General features: G+C 39.6%; 3 protein-coding genes across 3 annotated transcripts in view; 1 reads left to right on the top strand and 2 right to left on the bottom strand.

Annotated features, from left to right (window-relative positions):
• The window catches only part of d2hgdh (D-2-hydroxyglutarate dehydrogenase), a 51695-nt gene extending 42946 nt beyond the window's left edge, over window positions 1–8749 (bottom strand). The window contains exon 1 of the mRNA XM_028825723.2: window positions 8675–8749. The gene's annotated coding sequence lies outside the window, so the exon portion shown is untranslated. The remainder of the gene's footprint in view (window positions 1–8674) is intronic.
• LOC114669500 (F-box only protein 44-like) overlaps window positions 1–27305 on the bottom strand; it is a 560525-nt gene that overhangs the window by 132495 nt on the left and 400725 nt on the right. The gene's annotated exons all lie outside the window — the stretch shown is intronic.
• The window catches only part of ing5a (inhibitor of growth family, member 5a), a 40471-nt gene continuing 35618 nt past the window's right edge, over window positions 22453–27305 (top strand). The window contains exon 1 of the mRNA XM_028825742.2: window positions 22453–22651. Coding sequence (XP_028681575.1) covers window positions 22609–22651 — 43 coding nt within the window. The 5' untranslated portion in view covers window positions 22453–22608. The remainder of the gene's footprint in view (window positions 22652–27305) is intronic.

Raw genomic sequence — 27305 nt, 5'->3', positions numbered from 1 at the left:
TTTGGTGCTCAGTCAAACACAATCAAAATAGGAAGCACCAGGCAAGAGAGTCTGACACACACAAGGATACTGAGAAGGAGAGCAAAGTTCCTGATTGTGATAATTTTTTTTTTTTTACTTTTACAAACAAGGAGTTAAAATGGAGCATTACAATGACAACAAAGCAAATGACGTACCAAGCAGGGGTGTGGAAATCAATTTTTTTTCTACTTGTCCACGGACAAGTAAACTTAGAAAATCCACTTGTCTGCCAGTTAAATTCACTTGTCCATAAACAAATAACAAAAGTGAAAAATAGTTTATTTTTTCTGATCTCTTTTATTGATACCAAAACTGCCTACCATTTTAAAACTGAAAAAAGTTCTTTCAGGGAGTAGTATTTTGCCACCTTGCTCTAGAACATTTTATAAAAGATTCCCTTATCATTTTAACTCACTAATAAACAATGCCTTCATTATAGCTACACTAGTTCTGTTTCACATACTACAGTTACAGTGAAGATTTTTATAGATATTTCATAACCTTTGGAAACCGTTAGAATGTTTTCTTCTTTATTTTTAATAAACTGACAGCGCGAAACCAACTTGTTTTATATGAAATATTCGCTAATCAAAAACGATCTATTGACAGCTCAACAATAAATTTCTTAACTCCTCAATATATCACAACCTACACGAAATCGCAAATTTCAGGAAAGATTAACTGCCTAACAAGCTTTGTTATGTGGTGAAAACAACTGTATTGTAAGTAAAAGGACTGCATTTTTATGTAGAAACAATGAATTTTGTCAATCTTCTTCTATATTACGCTACCGTGGCTGTTTGTCTGTCCAGGATTTTAAATCACCTGTAGCTCGCAAACCATTTCACCTTTTGACTTAAAATTTGGTACACATACAGTATACTACGTGACATCTACTATCCGCTTTCGGGGTGATGATTAGTATTACTCTTTATTTTTATTTTATTTTATTGTTGAATCAACTCTCGGCAGCAGGGCGGCGCATGCGTATGGGAGCCGTTCTCATTCCCCACCACCTTCGCTAATCATACTTGAGGCAGATTGAAGACTTAAGTGCCAGTTTAAGTGAAAAATTAAAGAAAACGTACTAAGTAATTGCAACACAAAAACTAACTTAATCAGTTTTAACGCGAAAAGATGCCGACGAAAGAAGAGAAGCAGCGGGCCGCTAGGGTGGAGAAAAGAAGGGCTGCTCAGGAAGCAACAAGCACATCAATCTCTGAGCAAATGTATGCTAAACGTACAGAGAAAGAGTATGAAAACTATGAATGCTCAAGTCAAGTGTATTCACTGCATGTTATCGTGCAGTACGCCGTTACTGGTAATATATAAAAGTTATTGATTATAATGAAAAATCATCAGATTACATCGTAATGTCGGCATGAAAAAAATGACTGCATCTCCAAGCGTGTAAGTATTAGGTTAAAATACTTATGTAAGACTGTAAGAGTGCTTCCCCTTTGAAAAATCAGCCGTCATTTTGTAAACAATATTGAAGACCAATTTGAGACATGAAGAACATGCCTAAGTAGACTGTTTCTGCACAAAGTACGTACCCAAATGTTTAAAATGTGAAAGTAGTGGTAAAATGTGCCCTGCACAGGACATATAATATTTTTTCTCCAGAAAATTGCACTTGTCCGCGGACAACTGAAACAGAAAAACACGCTTGTCCGATGGTCAATTTACCTGTGTCGGACAAGTCGGGCGTTGGATTTCCGCACCCCTGCCAAGTGATGTTGGGGACTAAATACTAACAAGGTGCAACCCGAGTTGCCTTCCAAGAAAGGGAAGTATAAAAGGACCGGAGCAAGCAAGCCGAATCAAAATGACAGAGTCTGGAATACAGGCTTCACGGGAACAAGCAAGAGAGGTTGAGACACACAAGAAAACCGAACAAACGTAGGACAAATACTGACGGTACATGTAAGGCAAGATATCAAATGCTAGCTGTGTTACCCATCTGAGACAAGTTGAAATCTAAGTAATCAACATAGACCTCAGCATTAACGTTTGTAGTGCACCATGTAATACATGTGTCTCTGTTATATGCCAGGTATAGAATTTGTAAAAGCATTGCTAATGATTGTGATGCTCCATCTTTTGGAACAACAGAGACATTGCAACCAGACAGACCCAAAGAGAGACACATAGACATTTATCCTTTTACTAATGTGGATTTTTAACTTCATTCTATAACCTATCTTTGACGGGCAACTTTGCTAGAATTTCATAGATTATGAATAAGAACTTTGACAATATGTTCTCCCCGTGTCTGCGTGGGTTTCCTCTGGGTGCTTCAGTTTCCTCCCACAGTCCAAAGACATGCAGGTTAGGTGCATTGGCGATCCTAAATTGTCCCTAGTGTGTGCTTGGTGTGTGTGTGTGTGTGCCCGGTGGTGGGCTGGCACCCTGCCCAGGCTTTGTTTCTGCCTTGCACCCTGTGCTGGCTGGGATTGGCTCCAGCAGACCCCCCATGACCCTGTGTTAGGATATAGCGGGTTGGAAAATGACTGACAACAGCATATGCATTATGTTTGACCTCATTCTAAATGATACCCTGAATGGAGAGTAGTAGAGAGTTCTCCATTTTCTGAACCACTTTTCTTTAATCCTGGGTGGCAGCGGGCCAGGTCGTATCTTTCATGCATTAGGTTAATGGCAAAAACTGATTAAAACAGAAGAATTATAATATGTCACCAGATAGCATGTTTTACAATAATCATGTCAAAAATTCTGCACTAGAACTACAAGCATTCACCTTTCCTTGGTTTGTTCAGCCGGCTGTCTGAATCCCGGTGAATGGTGATGCACCAACATTCAACATCTGGCTCTCTCTCAATTAAAGACTTAAAGCTGTGGTCCCCAAAATGTTGGTCATGAAAGGATTTCAAAAATACAAAAAACGCTGTATATATTAACGCCTTGTCCATTGATTCTGTTTAAACAGTTTTAAGCTGGGGCAAGGTGAAGAATTGAACATTGGTACTAAATGGTTGTGTTTCTCACTGAAAAGCGACTTGAATTATTGTTCAAGATGAAAACATCTGTACCAATATTCGATTGCTACACTGAACCTACCACTAAGGGATAATGCTGGAAAAGATGGCTACCAGTGTTTGAGTTGTTCGTGGATGGCAAAACACTAATTTTAATGTATCGTAAGCAACATACCAATGTAGAAGGGCATTACTTTTGCACCTTGATAACTTGTTAGTAATGCTTTTCATTAGGAGTGGGAGCTGAAGTAAAAATGGATTGCTCCTTGTTGAAGTACAGTATTTTAGCTTTCTTTCAAAGAATTCTACAGGCTTGCCTTTTTCCCTGGGTGTTTCATGCTTAAATGTCGAAGTAGCATTCACAGCTTCATACTTTCTTTGCCAACACTTCACAACAAATAACACACTGGGTTTTTTTTAAATAACAGTAAATCCATATTTGAGATATTCATTCAATCTATTTTTTCTTTTTATTCTTGTCACTGTCAGACACAGAATTCCCCAATAATCTTTTTAAAAATGTATCAATCTTTAACAAAATGGGTATACAGTAATCCCTCCATCGCGGGGGTTGCGTTCCAGAGCCACCCGCGAAATAAGAAAATCCGCGAAGTAGAAACCATATGTTTATATGGTTATTTTTATATTGTCATGCTTGGGTCACAGATTTGCGCAGAAACACAGGAGGTTGTAGAGAGACAGGAACGTTATTCAAACACTGCAAACAAACATTTGTCTCTTTTTCAAAAGTTTAAACTGTGCTCCATGACAAGACAGAGATGACAGTTCCGTCTCACAATTAAAAGAATGCAAACATATCTTCCTCTTCAAAGGAGTGCGCGTCAGGAGCAGAGCATGTCAGAGAGATAGAGAAAAGCAAACAAATCAATAGGGCTGTTTGGCTTTTAAGTATGTGAAGCACCGCGGCACAAAGCTGTTGAAGGCGGCAGCTCACACCCCCTCCGTCAGGAGCAGAGAAAGAGAGAGAGAGAGAGATAAAGAGAGACAGAGTTTGTTTTTCAATCAAAAATCAATACGTGCCCTTCGAGCTTTTAAGTATGCGAAGCACCGTGCAGCATGTCGCTTCAGGAAGCAGCTGCACAGAAGGTAGCAACGTGAAGTAGGGATGCACCGATACCACTTTTTTGTAAAACGAGTACGAGTACGAGTACTTGCATTTTAGTACTCGCCGATACCGAGTACTTAATAAAAACATGATTTAAATTTACAGGTAACAGCTTTAGTCATATAATTTAACAAAAAAAACAAGAAACTCTCGTCTATCCACTGGGAGGTTAGGCTAATTAGCGACACGGGGCTAACACTGCTTGTCCAAATATCCGTGGTGAAACTAAACACAGAGGAGGCTTGCAGTAGGCTGTGGATATGTTTTTTCACGGAGTCGTGTAGTTTAGGCAGCTCCGTGTCAGTCATGTAGCGGCGGCTTGGGACATCATATCTGGGCTCCAGAACATGGAGGAGACGCAGGAATCCCACATTTTCTACCTCCGAGAGTGGCTGGTCAGTCAATGCAATGTACTCGATAATTGCCTGTGTTATTTTCACAGCACGTGGATTGTCTCTGGACATTTTCTCTCGTCTTGCAAGAGTTTGCTGCAGCGTGGGTTGTGTTGGTTTAGAAGAGTGGGTAAACTCTTTGTACTCATTGTCGTGTTGGGATTTTAGGTGCTTGATTAAATTACTTGTGTTAAATGCGCTACCTTTTGAGCCTCCTCTGGACAATTTCGCTGAGCACAATTTGCAGTCCGCCTTTGTTTTGTCGTCTTCATTCACTTTGAAATAGTTCCACACGGCTGACATGTCTCGCCTCGCCTTCTCCCCGCTCTGAGCTGCAGCCGGGGCCTGGGGGCGGGCACTCGGCGCCTGTGATTAACCCCCTTACACGCCGCTCAAACATAGAAATTTCTCAGACCGTGGTATTGGTCCCTGGTATCGGGGGACTTTTAACGAGTACGAGTACTTTAGAAAATGTGGTATCGAGGCCGATACCAGATACCCGTTTCGGTATCGGTGCATCCCTAACATGAAGATAATCTTTCAGCATTTTTAGACGAGCGTCCGTATCGTCTAGGTGTGCAAGCAGCCCCCCTGCTCAATCCCCCTACGTCAGGATCAGAGAAAGTCAGCGCAAGAGAGAGAGAAAAGTAAGTTGGGTAACTTCTCAGCCATCTGCCAATAGCGTCCCTTGTATGAAATCAACTGGGCAAACCAACTGAGGAAGCATGTACCAGAAATTAAAAGACCCATTGTCCGCAGAAATCCGCGAACCAGTAAAAAATCCGCGATATATATTTAAATATGCTTACATATAAAATCCGCGATGGAGTGAACCCGCGAAAGGCGAAGCGCAATATAGCGAGGGATTACTGTAGTTCATAATTATTGTTGAATATTGTACTTGTCACTCAACCGCACAGCATGGAAATGTTGCCTCACTGCATTTCCCTTCTTATATAAATAAAGCCATATTGAAATTTCCTGAAGATTCCAGTGCCATCGACAAAACGATGCAATTAATTAGCACGCGCTTTCTCGAACATCTTGGAAAGTCCTGCAAACATTAAGAACAAAGCCAAACAAATTGCGCTATATTTCAATTATATGATAATTATTTACAACCCCAATTCCAATGAAGTTGGGATGTTGTGTAAAACGTAAATAAAAACAGAATACAATGATTTGCAAAACTTTTTCAACCTATATTTAATTGAATACACTACAAAGACAAGATATTGAATGTTCAAACTGATAAACTTTATTGTTGTTTTGCAAATCTTCACTCATTTTGAATTTGATGCCTGCAACATGTTCCAAAAAAGCTGGGACAGGGGTAGCAAAAGACTAGGAAAGTTGAGGAATGTTCAAAAAACACCTGTTTTGAACATTCCACAGATGAACAGGTTAATTGGAAACAGGTGTTTGTCATGATTGGGTATAAAAGGAGCATCCCCAAAAGGCTCAGTCGTTCACAAGCAAGGATGGGGCAAGGTTCACTACTTTGTGAAAAACTGCCTGGGCAAATAGTCCAGCGGTTTAAGAACAATGTTTCTCAACGTACAATTGCAAGGAATCTAGTGATTTGATCATCTACTGTCCATAATATCATCAAAAGATTCAGAGAATCTGGAGAAATCTCTGCATGTAAGCGGCAAGGCCGAATACCAACACTGGATGCCTGTGACCTTCGATCCCTCAGGCGGCACTGCATTAAAAACCTACATCATTCTGTAAAGGATATTACCACGTGGGCTCAGGAATACTTTAGAAAACCATTGTCAGTTAACACAGTTTGTTGCTACATCTACAAGTGCAAGTTAAAACTCTACAATGCAAAGCAAAAGCCATATATCAACAACACCCAGAAATGCCGCCGGCTTCTCTGGGCCGGAGCTCATGTGAGATGGACTGACACAAAGTGGAAAAGTGTGCTGTGGTCTGACGAGTCCACATTTCAAATTATTTTTGGAAATCATGGACGTCGTGTCCTCCGGGCCAAAGAGGAAAAGGACCATCCGGATTGTTATCAGCACAAAGTTCAAAAGCCAGCATCTGTGATGGTATGTGGGTGTGTTAGTGCCCATGGCATGAGTAACTTGCACATCTGTGAAGGCACCATTAATGCTGAAAGGTACATACAGGTTTTGGAGCAACATATGCTGCCATACAAGAGACATCTTTTTCAGGGATGTCCCTGCTTATTTCAGCAGGACAATGCAAAGCCACATTCTGCATGTGTTACAACAGCGTGGCTTCGTAGTAAAAGAGTGCGGGTACTAGACTGGCCTGCCTGCAGTCCAGACCTGTCTCCCATTGAAAATGTGTGGCGCATTATGAAGCGCAAAATACGACAACGGAGACCCCGGACTGTTGAGCAACTGAAGTTGTACATCAAGCAAGAATGGGAAAGAATTCCACCTACACAGCTTCAGCAATTAGTGTCCTCAGTTCTCAAACGGTTATTGAGTGTTGTTAAAAGGAAAGGTGATATAACACAATGGTAAACATGCCCCTGTCCCAGCTTTTTTGGAACGTGTTGCAGGCATCAAATTCAAAATGAGTGAAGATCTGCAAAACAACAATAAAGTTTATCAGTTTGAACATTCGATATCTTGTCTTTGTAGGTTGAAAAAAATGTGCAAATCATTGTATTTTGTTTTTATTTACGTTTTACACAACGTCCCAACTTCATTGGAATTGGGGTTGTAAGATGCTGTTTGCTTACAAATGTGGTTCAGTACGGTAGTGGCGGGTCGCAAAGACAATTCTCGCCCAAAAGTAGGTTGTACCTTTAAAAGTTCTGGGAGCCACTTATTTAAAGGGGCAGAGCTCAGGGGAAAAAAGTGCATCCTCATGTAAACAAGATAAATAATAATCACAAATATTAAGTTGCATTAGATCAAAATGAGTGTCTCTGTCGTTATTCACTTCCAGCATATGAAAAGGCACTGAAATACTGGTAAATAGTGACGTATGGTGTATTTGAATTCCATCTGAAGCATAATTGTGTCACTGTAACTCATTTCCCAATTTCGTAGACAACACTGAAACTTTTATACTTGTTATTTATTATGTGCCTAATTTTAACAACATAACCGAATTAATCCAACAGTTACTAAAGCATATAAAATACCCAGTCAGAGTCTCGACAGTACTCGTAAATAATATCTCATTCCAGGAGAGAACAAGCTCAATATAATTCATAGTGTGAGAGATCTAATATCATATCAGGACGACACTCCCAAAGACACCTTCACAACAGTCCAAAGGAACATAGCATGGGAGAAACTGGCAGCATCTTTCAATGTGCACTTTCCTAACCGAGCGAATTCTTAATTAGGGGCGCCAAGTTTACGTTTTTTACTGGAGATTAATGGTTATATTTATGTTGATCTGTATTTTACTATTTCTTATATTACGCAGTATAAATATTCGGTTGTCTTTTACTATGGCACCGAGTTAAATATATTTGATTCAGTACTGTACTTCAGTCCAAAACTATATACATTTGCATCTCCGTTAACAGTCTGCCTGATGTGTGCGGAATACATTTTTTAACATTACCCATTGTAACACCAATTAAAACTGCTTACCAAAGATTGTCTAATAGTAATGGCATAGTTCCCCTTCTCCAAAAAAAAATTCTGCTGCTGCACTTCTTAGACTTGGCCCGCAGCTCCATAACTCACGCTGATGTGGGAAACGTGCGCAGGACTCGAAATTAAACGGTAGCGTTAACTACTGTCCCTCCCACCTAATCCAACACGATTCCGTTTTTCTTTTAGTAAACTACGAGAGCGAAGTTATCTGATTATTACTGGCTTTTACCAGAAACCACTACATAGCTTCATTAAGCGATTATTCAAAAAAAAATCTTTGATATCGAAACCCTTAGACCTACAGCATCTGGCCGAATGATATGCAGAAATATGGGGGCGTGGTGAGCGGGGCGCTACGTCAAAAACGACGTTCCACATAAAAGGAAAAACAATTGTCAAGCAGATCTGTAACTTACATATTGTTCACTGTTCCTATCGTTTGAGAAACTAAATTAAAACAATATTCAGTTTAACTTTAGGCTTTAAATTATTTAAAGCTATATTTAAGTTTAACTCGACCCTTCTACAAGTCCTTACCCCTTGAGTTTCTGTTACTTCTGTCCCACTAGGGGTGCAGGTACCAAAGACGGACTTTCCGAATGGAAACCAAGGTTTTTTAAAGACAGTTCCTAAAAGATGGGGAAAAACAGACGTAGTGGCGTTCGTTACATGTATAGTTTTAATCTAAAGTTTTGTCTTCAGAAAAGACAAATAAAATAAGGAGCGGCTCTGGATGAAAGCACCGGATTTGTAAATACCGGTACATACCTTTTTAACGTTATGTTTGGTTTTCGTCCAGTTATCACTTTTGTCCCTTCACACATCCCGTAGATTGAATTTAAACAGGCTTTATTGGCACTAAGAGTTGGTTTTATTTAATCGTTTTTATGTGTGTATTTAAATCCTTTGAATACAATATTTATATAATCAAATAAAACATTTTTTTTTACGTAACTGTAATTTTTATCTGCCTTAAACGTAATTTAATATATACAGTACTGTGCATAAGTTTTAGGCAGGTGTGAAAAAAATGCTGTAAACAAAGAATGCTTTCAGAAATATAAATAATGATTGTTTATTGTTATCAATTTACAAAATGCAAAGTGAGCAAACAAAAGAAAAATCTAAATCAAATCAATATTTGGTGTTACTACCTTTTGCCTTCAAACCAGCATCAGTTCTTATAGGTACACTTGCACAAAGTCAGGGATTTTGTAGGATTATAGTCAGGTGTATGATCAACCAATTATACCAAACAGGTGCTAATGATCATCAATGTCACACGTAGGTTGAAACACAGTCATTAACTGAAACAGAAACAGCTGTATAGGAGGCTTAAAACTGGGTGAGGAACAGTCAAACTCTGCTACCAAGGTGAGGTTGTGGAAGACAGTTTCACGTCATGGCAAGATTGAGCACAGCAACAAGACACAAGGTAGTTATACTGCATCAGCAAGGTCTCTCCCAGACAAAGATTTCAAAGCAGACTGGGGTTTCAAGATGTGCTGTTTAAACTCTTTTGAAGAAGCACAAAGAAACGGGCAACGTTGAGGATCGTAGACGCAGTGGCCAGCCAAGGAAACTTAGTGCAGCAGATGAAAGACACATCAAGCTTATTACCCTTCGAAATCGGAAGATGTCCAGCAGTGCCATCAGCTCAGAACTGGCAGAAACCAGTGGGACCCAGGTACACCCATCTACTGTCCGGAGAAGTCTGGCCAGAAGTGGTCTTCATGGAAGAGTTGCAGACAAAAAGCCATACCTCCGACATTGAAACAAGGCCAAGCGACTCAAGTATGCATGAAAACATTGGAACTAGGGTGCAGAAAAATGGCACCAGGTGCTCTGAACTGATGAGTCAAAATTTGAAATATTTGGCTGTAGCAGAAGGCAGTTTGTTCGTCAGAGGGCTGGAGAGCGGTACAATAATGAGTGTCTGCAGGCAACAGTGAAGCATGGTGGAGGTTCCTTGAATGTTTGGGGCTGCATTTCTGTAAATGGAGTTGGAGATTTGGTCAGGATTAATGGTGGTCTCAATGCTGAGAAATACAGGCAGATACTTATCCATCATGCAATACCATCAGGGAGGCGTATGATTGGCCCCAAATTTATTCTGCAGCAGGACAACGACCCCAAACATACAGCTAAAGTCATTAAGAACTATCTTCAGCATAAAGAACAAGAAGTCCTAGAAGTGATGGTATGGCCCCCACAGAGCCCTGATCTCAACATCATCGAGTGTGTCTGGGATTACATAAAGAGACAGAAGGATGTGAGGAAGCCTACATCCACAGAAGATCTGTGGTTAGTTCTCCAAGATGTTTGGAACAACCTACCAGCTGAGTTCCTTCAAAAACTGTGCAAGTGTACCTAGAAGAATTGATGCTGTTTTGAAGGCAAAGGGTGGTCACACCAAATATTGATTTGATTTAGATTTCTCTTTTGTTCATTCACTGCATTTTGTTGATTGAAAATAAATGATTAACACTTCCATTTTTGAAAGCATTCTTTGTTTACAGCATTTTTTCACATCTGCCTAAAACTTTTGCACAGTACTGTGTATATATATATAAACTTAAACCATAAATTGCTTTTTCTTGATAGTATCGTGATAATTATATTTTTACAAAAAATACATACATATACCTTTCAAATATATATGTATATCGTTTAAAGCATTTTAACAATTATCCTTCATATGTTGCTTTTATAGATTTGACTTTAAAAATAATAGATGAATCAAGACAAAACACTTAGTTTTTCTTTTTTTATAATTATCTGAATTTTTTTTCAACTACTCATTCATATCGTTTCAAATAAAACTATAATTTAATGTTGATTTCTTTAATTAAAAGTTATGAGATCACAAAATGTAAGATATATCTTCCTACATAGTCTGTCTGTTAAGAATACTTGGAGCATTTAGTAAAAAATCTCTTAAGAATCTTTATTCAAATCTTATATTGCTTCAACAGCCAGAATAGAACTGAAGTTGTCCCTTAATATCACAATCCAAAATATCATGACTGCGGTTGTGGTTATCTTTTTAATAGAAATTCCACTAACTCCAAATTGCCTTTTAAAGCATATGATTCCAGTTCCTTACATTGTAACATTTAAGTGAATGACATAAATACAAAGTATTGACATATACAGTTGCATTTTTTACTTAATTTCCATCACTTAGAAAAACAGCTACTTACTTTGAAAGTTGATTTTAATATTTTCATCATTTGTGCAATCAGTACAAAAGGAGTCTTAGATCCAGATTTCAAGCTCCTAAAATCGTTCTGGATTCTTTTTGTTGTTGTTAGTTTTGTGTTTCATTTGTGCTTGTTTATCTGTGCCTATCTTTTCTAGTGGGTGTTGCCATTTTTGATTTGATTTTCCTTGCCACATTGTTTATGGCAACAGTGTTGTACCGGTAAATGAGTTTCAGACATTGTTCTGTGTGACGTTATCATGCAAACATTGTTAAGATGGTAGCACAGTAATTCAGGGATCCAAGCTTTGGATATCAGTCTAAATACAATTACTTTTGTTATTAGTTATTTAGGGAAAGGATCTCACATAGTCAGGTTCGCTCAGTTTGCAATTTTCAGATCTGATTTTGCCTCAGATACTGAACTTTTGAGGATCAGTAGTCTAGTGTTAATTTTCTGTGTTTCATGCTCCACTTGTACAGTGTCTACTCTTTTAAATGTACCCTTTTGATCTTCATTTCCTTGTCTGAAAAATCTTCTTTTTTATTTTCCTTTCTTCCCTTGTGGGAAACATCTTCCCTGCCTCCAACAAGCACAACAACACAGTCCAAAGCACAAACCACTGCACAATAGTTTCTTTCCCTTCTTTTCTCATCCGCTCCTCCTCAGTAAGCTTTGTCTCCTTCCTCCCGACTCTAACTCCCGAGTAATGGCTGCTGGCTCTTTTCATAAGGCACCCAGAAGTGCTCCAGGTGATCATTGACCTAATTCTGGCAGCACTTCCTGGTGTGGTGGAAGAGCTACTCTCCAAGACTCAGGAACAGCTGCAGCACCCCCTGGATCCCAACAGGGCTGTATCCAACTCCATCTCCCATAAAGCCCTGCGGGAGTCCAACGCACCGCTCCAACCCAGGGGGGCTGCTATCTAGCGTACCGGGGGATGTACTGTCCTGCCCAGGCTTGCTCCCCCGGTGCTCCAAGGCATCCCAGCCAGGCAAGGACCCCGGCCATCCATGACAACTGGCACATATTAATTATTAAATTAAGGTTTTTCTTTAATCTTTCACTAAAGGTGAATAGGCCAAGAATTTCCTAAAACTGTAGTTTCATTCTTTGGTCTTAGAACTGAAATATTTTTATCCCATATAGGCGTCACATCCCTATTTCTGTTTATTCTATTAATGTATATAATGAAAATAAAGTCAATTTACCATGAATATATTTGTAAAATGTACTAGTCAGCCCAATGTTACCAAGCAATTTGTTTGTCTTTTACTTTGCAAAATCTCTCTTTCAATTCATGAAGAGATATAGTCCTGCCATACATTCCCTGTCATTCTCCTTAATCATGTTAAATAATCTTTCACAGACTTCAACAAGGGTGACATATTAGCCAGATTATTTTTAGCAAATCTTAATTTTCATTTTAAAGTTGCATGTTGTTAGAAATTCATTAGGGCTATTTCTGTGAAGTTAATCACATTGCCATTTTGTTTAATAGGTGTCGTCACATTTTGTTGCATTGATTTTCTATGGGCTCCAACATATTGCTTGCAACCATGACAGCCATTGCTGTAATAATTCATGTTCTATATTATTTATTTTCTTTTTCATTTTCCTTCACATTATTACGTCATTACTAACTATTTGTGTTTTTAATTTTTTTTGAGACCCTGAATCCCTTTCTGTCATTAGCTTTTTCAGATTCAACTGTTTTAGGGGTCCTAAATATATTTTGTGTTTTCTGAATATTTTTTTTTCATTATTAAACAGGATAGATTTGTTGATTCCCCAGATCTTTATCTTGTTCCCTGTCTAGTTTTCACAGCATACAGAAGAGTTTATGAGTGGTTTAAACCTCAAATGTGTTTCTGTTCTCTTAAACTAATCTTAGGATTTCAATTTGGCCTTGGCTTCAAGCTCTAGGGTGTTTCATAATTTTAGCTTTTTGGCTTTAGTTGCAACTCATCTCAAGTTAATTTTTCTTAGGAGACTGCATTAATTTAATGTGTGTTGTGACATCCTTCAAATTTTCTACAGATCTGTGATGGGCAGTATCATGCCAGTAACATCACTTCAACAGAGGCCCACTGAATAAAAAAGCTAATTGAAAGGGCAGGCTCAATTATGAGACTCACTCTGGACCCCCTGGAGGTGTAGTGGAGGAGAGAATGAAAACAAAACTGAGTGCCATTTGAACAATGCTGCACATCCTTTCTCTGAAACACTAACAGTGAGTACTTTCAAACAACGAATCATTCAGCAGATATGTGTCAAGAAACACTACTGGGGCTCCTTTATACCAACAGCAACATGCACTGTAGCTGCCAAGTCAAATGTTTTTTTTTTATATATATAATGTGCTTCTGTAAAATGCCAGATTTCCTCCTGGGGAAATCTATCTATCTATCTATCTATCTATCTATCTATCTATCTATCTATCTATCTATCTATCTATCTATCTATCAGCCCTTATGGTCTGTTGCTTCCAACTTAAAGCATAATAGTTGCTAGTCATGGGTGTGCACATGAGTGTTAGGTAATGGTCAGAATGTATTTATATTTGATTTTTTATTGGCGCCCTGCCCAGGGTTTGTTTCCTGCCTTGCACCCTGTGTTGGCTGGGATTGGCTCCAGCAGACCCCTGTGGCCCTGTAGTTAGGATATAGCGGGTTGGATAATGGATGGATTTTTTATTGGCATTTTTTAATTATTATATTTCATAATTTAGGGCGGCACGGTGGCGCAGTGGGTAGCGCTGCTGCCTCGCAGTTGGGAGACCTGGGGACCTGGGTTCGCTTCCCGGGTCCTCCCTGCGTGGAGTTTGCATGTTCTCCCCATGTCTGTGTGGGTTTCCTCCGGGCGCTCCGGTTTCCTCCCACAGTCCAAAGACATGCAGGTTAGGTGGATTGGCGATTCTAAATTGGCCCTAGTATGTGCTTGGTGTGTGGGTGTGTTTGTGTGTGTCCTGTGGTGGGTTGGCACCCTGCCTGGAATTGGTTCCTGCCTTGTGCCCTGTGTTGGCTGGGATTGACTCCAGCGGACCCCCGTGACCCTGTGTTCGGATTCAGCGGGTTGGAAAATGGATGGATGGATTTCATAATTTAATTTCTGTTGTTTGTAATTATGTCCTGTAACTTTAAATGTGCCTCCATTCCATGTTCTTTGTGAGTGGAGTCCTTGAAGACAGGGCCACCATGATGCCACAACCCTTTAGCCCTCCCTCTGGCTATCTAAAGCCAGAGAAGAGGGAGCTTAGGTGGTCAATCATTGTATTTGTAGAAGATTCTTGTGTATAATTATTATTTTGTTGAATTTTCTGGTTTTGCTGATTTTCTTGCTTTTGTTCTTTGGATTCTGATTACTGGTCTGTGCTTTTGGACTTGTTTGCCTTGGGTTACTTTCCTCCCTTTACTCTTTGAGCACTTAGTTACATTTTCTTTGTTTGCCTTTCTGTTTACCAACTAGAGATTTACTATTTCCCTCTCTGTTACTGGGCTTTTTGATATAATTAAGACATTGCTTGTTATTTTGCCTGCTCCCTACAAACATATAATATCCCAATGACTCTATGCACTTGACTATACAGCTTTTAAACTCCTATCTTTCTAGGGAGGTGGCTCACCCATTTACCCACCACAGTCGATACTCTCTTTCTTATTAACTGTGTTTCTTTTACTCTGTCTAGACTGTGACTTCTCTTGTGGGACCCACTCTCCTTCTGACTCTGCATTCACTTGAAACATGGTTGCAAGGCTTATTCAAATCCCAAGATCACTTTCTGCTAATCCCCAAAATTATTTTTGATGTCAAGGAATGGTATTTAGAAAAAAAAAAATCTTCCAGAGGCTTCCATTCAACTTTACTACAGTATATGAGGGGAAGCACATTCTGGAAACAGTTGTATTCCTGAAGTCCTAGAGGTGTAGCCACCACTGGTCTTGCCACCCATGAATGGCACCCCTTCATTCTCACATTACTATATGCTAGTCCTCTTCTACTGCCATTGTGGCTCCCACTTTTCTGCTGGACTTGGCTCTGTACTATGTCAACCCTTTGGTGCTGTTGGTCCAGAAAATTCTTGCCATCTGGGTGTCCAATGGCCTAGTGATCAGTAATGGTAATGGGTTCAAAAATACACATTTTTCAAATAATTCAGATAATAACTACAAACCTTCCAAAGATCTCCATCATGCATCAGATTTGAGGGATACGTTTTAATGGTGATATTGTAAGGTGTGTAGCAAGCGTCTTCTTGTATTCTTCTCATCTGTTAGTGTGAAGGTACAATTATTTAAGCATCCCAAAAAAATCCTTATGGATTTTTCCTTGTCCACATCACTTTCCTTGACTAGGATGGAATTTTGTGGTAGATCCAGTCTCAAACTCTAGTACAGACTGTCTTCTCTATTTAAGTCCAAGTACTAAATCTCACTCTTAAATGTAAGAAGGTGCTTCACTCTTTAGCTCGGGGATAGTGGTTAGATATTCTTTGGCAAAACAGAACATCTATTGTTGTCATCAATATTATCTTAAAGGTGAGTTTTTGGCCTATGTCTATTCGGCTGTAATTCATCTACTTGGTCTAAATTAGCCCATCCTTTTGGATGATGATATATGCATAAGATTGTGTTAAAGGCTTTCAAAGATGCCTTTTTTGTCACTCACTTTGCTGACCAGTTTGAGATCAGATCCAAGGTTGAAGCATGTTTGCTAGAACCAGAAGAGACATTGCTTAGTGCTAATAAACAGTGCTCTGATCATGCTTAATTGCCAGATGATCATCTGCATGAAATTCATCTTTTAAGTTTTGCAAGTAATTCATTCTTACTGAGGCAGAGCTTGATGTGCAATGACAGGCAAGCATTTTGCTTTGCCGGCCTCTGGCTGTAATGGAGGTCAGTTCAGTGAGTCAACAGAAAAGAGCAATGTCTTCTTTTATGTTAAAGATTTAATATTCAAGAAGAAAGATGCACTTGGGACTCCATGAAAAGCAGTTGTTTTATTATCACTTAGTTGAATAAAGCTGGCATCCAGCCATTCACCAGCATTACTGAAGCAAGTAACAATTTCTATATAGACTTTAAATATTCAGGACTGATTTTCAGGTAGTGTCGTGTTATCAGTATTTGCTGTAAGTGGAACGTGAAGTCCAGTGGAAGTAGATATCCAAGGAAAAATCTCCAAATCTCCAAGGTACACCATAATAGTAGGAATTACATTATGTTCCAGTTTGAGTTTGTAAAGTTCATTCATTCATTTTCCAGCACTTATCTGAGCCAGGTTGCAGGGGTAACAGCATTAGCAGTGAGGGCCATATTTCCCTTTCTCCCACCAAACTTGCCAGCTGATACTGTGGGATCCAAAGGCATGCTTAAGACATCTGGGGGATATGCCCATAAAACCTACAGTGTCCAGGAGGCAGATGCCCAAAGCACCTCAATTGGCTCCTCTCAATGCACATAGTCAGCGACTTCTTCTCACACTATCTCTAAGGGAGAGTCCAGCAGTCCTGCAGAAAAAGTGGCTAATTTTGGCCACTTGTACATGCAATATCATTCTTTTGGTTATTAGCCAAACCTTATGTCCATATGTAAGACTAGGAATGTAGATTGACTGGTAAATCGAAAGTTTTGCCTTCTTGCTCAGCTTCTTCTTCACCACTACAGATTGGTATAGTAACCGCATAACTGTGCCAGCCACCCCAATCCATCTATTGATCTCACCATCCCTTTTCCCCTCGCTCATGAACAAGACCTTGAGGTACTTAAACTTCTCGATTTGAGGCAGGGACTCACCTCCCCTTTGCAGAGGACAGTTCATCTTCTTCCTACTGAGGACCATGGCTTCAAATTTGGAGGGTATTGATCATCATCTTTGCTGCCTTACACTCGGTTTCAAACCATCCCAATGTGTGCTAGAGTTCATGGAACACTGTACTCTCACAGCACCCCCATGGAATATTTGGAAGAACATGGCCATATGCCTTCTTAAGTCCACAAAACACATGTAGACCAATTAGGCATACTTTCATGTCCCCTCCATGATCCTCATGAGGGTAAACAAGCTGGTACGCTGTTCCATGGCCTGGAAAGAATCCATATAGCTACTCCTAGATGCCACTGCAGACCTGCTTAACTATCTCAGTGACCTCCTTCCGGGAAGTTGGCATTGATCCCCCATAATCTTCTTACTTTCCTTCCTCCATAGAGTGTGTCCATTGGGTTCAGCATCTCCTTAAAGTGTTTTTTCAACTGCAGATATATCTTCAATCTACATCAGCATTTCTCCACCCTTGGTGAGAACAGCCTGGGTGAAGTTCTGTCTTCCTCAACTGAGTCACCTGATGGATTGCTAGAACCATTTTCAGCCCAATCAATAGTTATTTTTCATGGGGTCTCCAAACAATACAAAAGACTGAATGTCTAGCAAGTAATGTGGTTTCCTTAGGTGGAATCAATTCTTCAGACACAAGAAGAAACAATGACAAATCAAGAAAATAATCACAATTGGGAAATACATACTTGGTATGAGAAGAGAGTGATTAATCAAACGTGTGAATAATGAGAGAGATCAAGGAAAATGACATCTGTGCAAAGCTGCACATTACTTAGTAAACATGAACTATGATGAGGAAACATACAGACATCTTATTCCAGTTTGACACTTATGCTTATGCTTATGCTAGAATGCTTTTCATTGACCTCAGTTCAGCTTTCAACACATCATCCCTCATAAGCTCATAGGGGCATTGAGTCTGCTAGGTTACAACACTTCCCTATACAACTTGATTCTGGCCTTTTTTAACAGAGAGACCCCAGACAGTCCATGATGGAAACACCATCTTCAGTATGATCACTCTGAGCACTGATGCCCCCTAGCGCTGTATACTCAGACCTCTTATGTTCACTTTGTTGACCCACAACTGTATGGATACATACAGTACAAGTGTGTCTCAGCTGCAATCAGGTTGAATCTGTTTACAAAATGGAGATTGGTGGAAGTGCAACAGTCTCTTAATGAGGAAAATATGAAAGAGATGATTGTTGAATTCATAAAGGCCCATGCTGTCCACACCCCACTGCATATTGAGGACTCTGCAATGGAATTTGTCAAGAGCACCAAATTCCTTTGTGTGCACCTGGCAGCTAACCTTATTTTGTCAATTTACATAAACTCTATAGCCAAGAAGATGCAGCAACATCTCCACTTGCTTCAATGGTGGTGCAGTGGTAGTGCTGCTGCTTTGCAGTAAGAGACTGTGGAAGACTGTGGGTTCGCTTCCCGGTTCCTCCCTGTGTGGATAGCGCTTTGAGTACTAAGAAAAGTGCTATATAAATGTAATGAATTATTATTATTATTAATGGCTGTAAAAGGCAAGTCTACCACTCCCCATTCTCATCACATCTATAGAGTCACCATCGTGAGTGCTCTGATCAGTGTAAGGTTTGGGAACTGCAGTGTCTCTGACAGTAAGCTCATGCAATGGTTAGTGCACACAGCAGAAAAGATCATTGAGACATTTGTGCTGTCCTTTAAAGACATCTTTATAAAGCATTGCCTCCACAAAGCCTATATAGCATTGTGAAGGACTGCTTTCTCAATTTCCACTGTCTCTTTGTCCCACATCCATCTGGCAGAAGGTACTGTAGAATCCAATAAGTGTAGTTACACTTATTACTACTGTTGTTTTTTATTATTATTATTGTTATTTATTTATTTATTTATTTATTCATTCATTACTGTCTGTTTCAAGTTATTACTACCTATTCACTTACCTATTATTTATTTATGAATTTATTTATTCGTAGTATTTAGTATAGTTCTTTACCTGTCTTGCACTTGTGTGTTTATGTATATGCTGCACTATGGTCCTGGGGAAGGTTATTTTGTGCCACTGTATGCTGCAATACTGTGTATTAGTGAGATAACAATAAAGCTACTTGACTTGAATTTGCAAAGCATGAACAAAGACAAACATAAAGGAAATCAAGCAATAAGACACAAAATATGCTTTTAAATAGTTTGAAAAAAGTATGGGTAGCGTTCTAATATGCAAGTGTGTAGACAAAGGCCTTTGTTATGGAATAGGTTTCTGAATACCTTTAATTTGAAGGTGCTGAGTGGGGATATCCTCAATTTATTTATAGTGTGCCATGTGTGAACATTCTAACATATAAATGCATAGATAAAGGTCTTGACCAGTGTATATGTTTTTGAATACTTTTGCTTTAAAGGAGTAAGGTGATGATTTCCCTATTTTATTTATAGTGTGTGTTGTGTGGCCCCCTGAATTTCATTACATACAGTTTAGGTGAAGTGTACAAAATATTGCAAATCGAAATACATTAAACAAATAAATTAATCTAAAAAACATCAGCAAAACCCAGGAGCTGGTTATTAACTTTCACCAACCCAAAGAGTCTATATGTCCAGTCACTATTCAGGGAGTCAAAGTGGAGGTGATGCACTGCTATAAGTACTTGGGGTGTCACATTAATGACAGGCTGGACTGGTCTCCTAACACAGAGGAACTAAATAAGATAGGGTAGAAGAGACTCTTTTTTCTTAGGAGACTGTTCTTTTAATGTAGGTAGCGACATCCATTGCATGTTCTCAGGGCCAACTTTAGCTTTTTTGCTGCCCTAGGGTGAAGATGAAAATGTTGCATCTTGAAGGCAATCACTATACATACAGTATATCACATGGAAGAGCTTGGGGTTTGGGTGGGCTGATCAGATTTTCATTTTTTCAGTATGGGTCACAACATATTATTCCAGCAAGTATGGTAGACATAGATGAAATCAAAGACTGGGGTGTTGGTCCCCTTAGAGCAGGGGTGGGCAAAGTCATTCCTGGAGGGCCGCAGTGGCTGCAGGTTTTTGTTCCAACCCAATTGTTTAATGAGAAGCACTTATTGCTCTAGAAATACTTCAGCTTCATTTTAGTTATCTCCCTCATTAAGATTTTGAACCCTTATTGCTTATTTAAGACTTAAACAGCTGCATTCTCGGTTTTTAATTGCTCCTTATTAGCAATAAGATGCAAATGACAAAAGGAACCAGCAGTTATCCATTTTGCTTGTTACCCTTTACACCTGTGTGTATTTATCGTGCACTATTTGGTTTAATTAAATACTTGGAAGGAAAGAGAAGAGAAAAAAGTGAAGGACTGAGAATTACCCATCGGTTTTACACTTCAAAGTATTTGGATGATATCCTTAGAATGGAAAAAAAATCTAGGATATGAGAATGACTTGACATAGCAGAGGTAAAGCACTAAGGTACAGCCATGAAATGTAATTATTGGCAAGGATTGTTTTCTAATTAAGCAACTGGGTTGGAACAAAAACCCACGGCCACTGTGGCCCTCCAGGAATGACTTTGCCCACCCCTGCCTTAGAGTTTTGTGCATTTTGTTAAAAAATATATTATATCAAAGAGCCCTTGTCCAAGTGTTTAAATAGCGGAGTTTATGTGGATTGACAAATTGCCACCCCATAAACCCTTTACCGCCCAAGTTGACAATTCGCCTATATGATTGAGATGGTCCTGTATAGTCTACAACTCTGTAATGGCTAGTGCAATTTTCTACACTGTAGCGTTCTGGGCTGGTAAATCACTTCAAGATAGATCAAACAAATCAACATGTTAAATAAAAGGGCAGGTTCAGTTATAGGATACACTCTCAAGCCCCTGGAGGTAGTAGTGAAGGACAGAATATACAGTATATAAAACTGAGTGTTATTATGAACAATGCTACACATTTTCTCTCTAACACACTAACAATGAATACTTTCAGCCAACAAATCATTCAGCAGAAGTGTGTGAAGAAACCTCCTTCATACCTATAGCAATACATGTTTATAATGCTTCACTGTGACTGTAACTAACAAATCAGAAGTTTTCTTTTTCTTTCTTTTTAGTCATTCTGGTGTATATTTGAGAGAGGTTTGTTGTTTGTAATGATTTAATAATATTTATTTATTGAGTGTCTGTAAAAGACAAATATCTATCTATCTATCTATCTATCTATCTATCTATCTATCTATCTATCTATCTATCTATCTATCTATCTATCTATCTATCTATCTATCTATCTATCTATCTATCTATCTATCTATCTATCTATCTATCTAGGCGGAGTGGTGGCTCTGAGGCTAGGGATCTGCACTGGCAATCGGAAGGTTGCCGGTTCGAATCCCGTAAATGCCAAAAGGGACTCTGCTCTGTTGGGCCCTTAAGCAAGGCCCTTAACCTGCAATTGCTAAGCGCTTTGAGTAGTGAGAAAAGCGCTATATAAATACAAAAAATTATTATCTATCTAATCAGGCTAAAAAGTAGTTAAGAAATCCATTGTTAAATTTGTCAGGAAGTGATTTCTTTGAAAGCTATTGAAAAGTCATACTTCTCTCCAGTTAAGCATCCATTACTAAGTAGTCAAACGTCATGCAAGTTATTTAAATTGGCAGTGCTAATTTGACTGTAGTGTGTGTGTCTGAGTGTTCACCTTGTAATGGGCTGGATTATTCCTGCCTTGCACCCTGTGTTGCGGGATTAGGCTCCAACTGTCCCGCGGCCCTCCTCAGGATTAAGTAGGTTTAGAAAACAGTATGGCATGATACTAAATAAAAAGGCAACAGGCGATGTTGCCTGCTTTATACAGTTTACGACCCAATTAGTTTGTTGTTTGTCCACTGTTGAATTAGCCCTTTCCGTCAATGACTCTAAACAGCACGTTTCTGCGTTCTTCTGAATGCCTTTGCCTTTCCACCATTGGACCCTTCATTATACCTCATTATTAATCTGTTTGGAAAAGCCCATGGATCTTCAGCGAGACAGACAACACATTTATTAACAAACATTCACGCCCTATTCCCCTCAAACTCCACCCACTCATTCGTTACTCTTGAAAATTAGCATAAGTAACACCTATTTTTAAATCATACCTTTTCTAAGAGACGATAGAGGGAAGGGCTTGATGATTTTAGAGACAGAGCAACTTTCATTGTATTTGAACTCGAAATAACGGTTATTTTCAGCAGGGTCCCAGTCAATAAGGATTTACGCTCAAGCCAGTCCTGTCATGAATAATTAATAAATTAATAAATATTCCACAGTTTTTTCTTCGGACTTTCATTTGACGTTACAGGCAGCGCTAGAGTGGACATAGCCAATCAGCGAGGAGGAAGTCATGAATTTTTAATTAGGGGGCTATGTACGTCGATTTCTCGCCGGCCGGATTAAAAGAATATAGCGTTAAAACCCTATGAAAATGGCGACTGCAATGTATTTGGAGCACTATCTGGACAGTAAGTAAATTTTGAACTAGATTTTTATCACGTCGCTTGTTCCGTACAGATCGCGGACAAAACACTACTTTTGAAGCGCCAGAGACTTTTTTTTCGCCGAGTCGAGTCACTTAGTCGTACTTTCTGGAAGGTGACAGCTGTACAATTAGGTCCCATTTCACAGGCTGTATATTAAGCAGCACCGGTGCCGGGAAAGCCGTAATTTCGCACAACTCTAGTTGCTGCAGTCGCATGTGTGCCGACAGGAAGCCGAATGTATATGGCGGAAGTTTTGCACTGGTTTTAAAATGTGACTCTTGTGCTTTTAGAAGGGAACGATGACTTTTGAGGAGAATAGCAGGGTTCAACAGTCAAACCCTCAACGGCTGCTTAACATTGGCGGTGTATAAAATGAAAGTGACGCCGGCAACTAAACGTGAGCTTGAGCGGGATTTTTGATTAAAAAGTGCGTCACAGAATGTGGACGCGGGCTGCCCGCCTTCCGCGAGGACACGCTTTTATGTCAGCAGGCGGAGGGGCGCACACGTCACTCTCGGAGGGAACACTGTGTGTCCTTTTCATCGAGGTCGTTGGGGAATGACATTATGAAAGTGACAGACCCATGTGGGGAGAGAAAATTTCTTCTTCAAAATAACTGAATTTCGTGGTTGTGACGTGGTGTTTGACTGCACCGCAGGGAATTGAGTAGCCAAACGAACCGCGTCATTTCTCTCACTGAAGCGCATGCGTAGTCTGTAAAGCGCGCGACTGCCGAGGATATGGGCGGAGAGAATCCACGTTTCCGAAACAGCATTCAATGTTCACCAGGCAGTTAAAGGTGTGCTGTGTTATATGGCAAGACTAGCCTCCACTCTGGAACTGCTTTGGAAGATGGATTGCTTTCTAACAAATGTAGAAAAGTACAAGGATTTTTTGTTGTTGTAAATCAAATTTATCTGTTCTTTCGTTAATAATTTTCCGTATACGCTGCAATAAATTACACGATAGGCAAACAGCTAGTTGCGAAAAGATATATTGTATGTCGATCCCTTGTTAATTCTCACACTTAACCAGGTACCCTTCACTGTTGTATATTCTAAACATACTTGACATGCATATATTTTATTAATGCAACACAATGTAATAATGCACTAGCTGTGACATCTTCGTTCGGAAAGTTTCCTTAGTTATGGTGCCGTTGGTTAATCCTATGTCTTTGAAATACTATGTAGCTAAGTACATTTATACAGTGCATCCGGAAAGTATTCACAGCGCATCACGTTTTCCACATTTTATATTACTGCATTATTCCAAAATGGATTAAATTCATTTTTTTCCTCAGAATTCTACACACAACACCCCATAATGACAACGTGAAAAAAGTTTACTTGAGATTTTTGCAAATTTTATTAAAAATAAAAAAATTGAGAAAGCACATGTACTTAAGTATTCACAGCCTTTGCCATGAAGCTCGAAATTGAGCTCAGGTGCATCCTGTTTCCCCTGATCATCCTTGAGATGTTTCTGCAGCTTAATTGGAGTCCACCTGTGGTAAATTCAGTTGATTGGATATGATTTGGAAAGGCACACACCTGTCTATATAAGGTCCCACAGTTGACAGTTCATGTCAGAGCACAAACCAAGCATGAAGTCAAAGGAATTGTCTGTAGACCTCCGAGACAGGATTGTCTCGAGGCACAAATCTGGGGAAGGTTACAGAAAAATTTCTGCTGCTATGAAGGTCCCAATGAGCACAGTGGCCTCCATCATCCGAATGTGGAAGAAGTTCGAAACCTCTAGGACTCTTCCTAGAGCTGGCCGGCCATCTAAACTGAGCAATCGGGGGAGAAGGACCTTAGTCAGGGAGGTGACCAGGAACCCGATGGTCACTCTGTCAGAGCTCCAGAGGTCCTCTGTTGAGAGAGGAGAACCTTCCAGAAGGACAACCATCTCTGCAGCAATCCATCAATCAGGCCTGTATGGTAGAGTGGCCACATGGAAGCCACTTCTTAGTAAAAGGCACATGGCAGCCCGCCGGGATTTTGCCAAAAGGCACCTGAAGGACTCTCAGACCATGAGTAAGAAAATTCTCTGGTCTGATGAGACAAAGATTGAACTCTTTGGTGTGAATGCCAGGTGTCACGTTTGGAGGAAACCATGCAACGCTCATCACCAGGCCAATGCCATCCCAACAGTGAAGCATGGTGGTGGCAGCATCATGCTGTGGGAATGTTTTTCAGAGGCAGGGACTGGGAGACTAGTCAGGATAAAAAGGGAAAGATGACTGCAGCAATGTACAGAGACATCCTGGATGAGAACCTGCTCCAGAGCACTCTTGACCTCAGACTGGGGCGACGGTTCATCTTTCAGCAGGACAACGACGCTAAGCACACAGCCAAGATATCAAAGGAGTGGCTTCAGGACAACTCTGTGAATGTCCTTGAGTGGACCAGCCAGAGCCCAGACTTGAATCCGATTGAACATCTCTGGAGAGATCTTAAAATGGCTGTGCCCCGACGCTTCCTATCCAACCTGATGGAGCTTGAGAGGTGCTGCAAAGAGGAATGGGCGAAACTGGCCAAGGATTGGTGTGCCAAGCTTGTGGCATCATATTCAACAAGACTTGAGCCTGTAATTGCTTCCAAAGGTGCATCAACAAAGTATTGAGCAAAGGCTGTGAATACTTATGTACATGTGACTTTTCAGTTTTTTTATTTTTAATAAATTTGCAAAAACCTCAAACATTTTTCATGTTGTCATTATGGGGTGTTGTGTGTAGAATTCTGAGGGAAAAAATGAACTTAATCTATTTTGGAATGAGGCTGTAACATAACAAAATGTGGAAAAAGTGATGCGCTGTGAATACTTTCCGGATGCACTGTATATCCAGTATTTGTAGATTTTTTTACAAATGGCTATTACTGTGAGATGCTGATTTCTTTCTCACGATATCAGGTTTCACTTTATGTACCTTATTATTTCAATCACTCAGTATAAAGTACTGAAATTTAAAAGCAAAGCATTATTTATTAATGAAAAAGTGATGACAAATTAAGTAAATGATAGAAAATGTAGAATAATACTATAGTCTGGATGATCAGTGTTCTTATCAAAATACATCCTTGCCTCAAAGTCGGAAAGCTTACTGAAGATTATCAGCAAACAAAGCATCAGTTTCAGAGGAGTTATCTTTGTCAGCTTTCAAATTCAGCCGTTGGGTTTTCTCCGGGTACTCCGGTTTCCTCCCACAGTCCAAAGACATGCAGGTTAGGTGCATTGGCGATCCTAAATTGTCCCAAGTGTGTGTATGTGTGTGTGTGCGTGTGCGCCCTGCCCGGGGTTTATTTCCTGCCTTGCACCCTGTGTTGGCTGGGATTGGCTCCAGCAGACCCCCGTGACCGTGTAGTTAGGATATAGCGGGTTGGATAATGGATGGATGGATCATTAATGCATAGACAGCGTCTTTGACGTTCAGGCAGGGCCGGGCTGGGAATCCTATTCAAGCCGGGAATCCCAACTCAAACTCAGCCCACACAATATATATCAGTTTTCTTGTACAGGCACAGACTCGGGAAAAAAAGCAATAAACACAATTTTGTCTTGGAATTTTTTATGAATGAGGAGACAGTAGATTCAGCTTTTACACCTACATTTCACCTCTGGTAAAATGTGGAACAACACTTCATAAATAAATAAACCATGTAGTTCTATAATATTTATATCAAAACAAACGTGCAAAAAGCACTGAACCACAAAAAGTAGTTGTCAGTGGAATCCACAGTGCATAGATTATGTTTGCTATTTCAACTATGAGTCTGGAGTCTACACAGCCTCTGTCACTGTCTGGATAGTAATGCTGAATACTCTTCCACAAAGTTTGAAGTGTTGGTCAAAAAAAGACCACTTTGAATTTCTTCAATAGACAAAAGACTCAAAATAATTCTCATCGCCATAGAATTCTGTCAAGCATTTTTTAAAGAAAGCACTTAGTAAACAAAACAAAAAACTATGAAACATTTTGTGTAGCCTTTTCAGTCCCTCTCTCATCATAGCGCTAAGGTTTAACTGTCAGAGTGCTAGAGACGCACTTTAAAAATATTAAAATAAAGTAAAAACACACCTATGAATTAAAGAACAACAGGTACATTTAAAAACACAAATCATTCCACTCACATACATGTTTCATTAATAAAAAATAAAAATTTCGTGTAGCCTATTCAGTCACTCTGATGGAAAAAGGAAGAAAAAAACCTTAAAAATGTTAACATATGCTACACTTCATTAAAATTTGAAACAAAAATAATACAAATACACAGTAACAAATACCAAAACCCATACATCATCCAAATATAATTCAAAGTATATTATAAACTTTTAAACAATCTTCATATACTGTATAACTTAAATCAAAAGCACCAGACATATGCATGCTAAGTCAAAACTTTACTTGAACATAAACAAGAAACCATCCAACCAGAAACCAGAAAAAAAAAACCTCCAAAGTTAAATCGAAAGGGTGTGTGCCCACAACTGAGCAATAACGTCTGCTCGTTTTCCAGTATAATAACATTACATTATAGTTTATTTCACTGGTTGCTCTGAATGCTTGCTCTGAATGCCAGGCAGCAGGCCACCAGGAATTCTCCCGCTGATTGTAAACGTCAGTCTAGCTCTG

This window comes from Erpetoichthys calabaricus, chromosome 2, assembly GCF_900747795.2.
Source record: "Erpetoichthys calabaricus chromosome 2, fErpCal1.3, whole genome shotgun sequence".
Classification (NCBI taxonomy): Eukaryota; Metazoa; Chordata; class Cladistia; order Polypteriformes; family Polypteridae; genus Erpetoichthys; species Erpetoichthys calabaricus.
The sequence above is the reverse complement of the archived record's forward strand: the minus strand, read 5'-3'. Positions and strand labels throughout refer to the sequence as shown.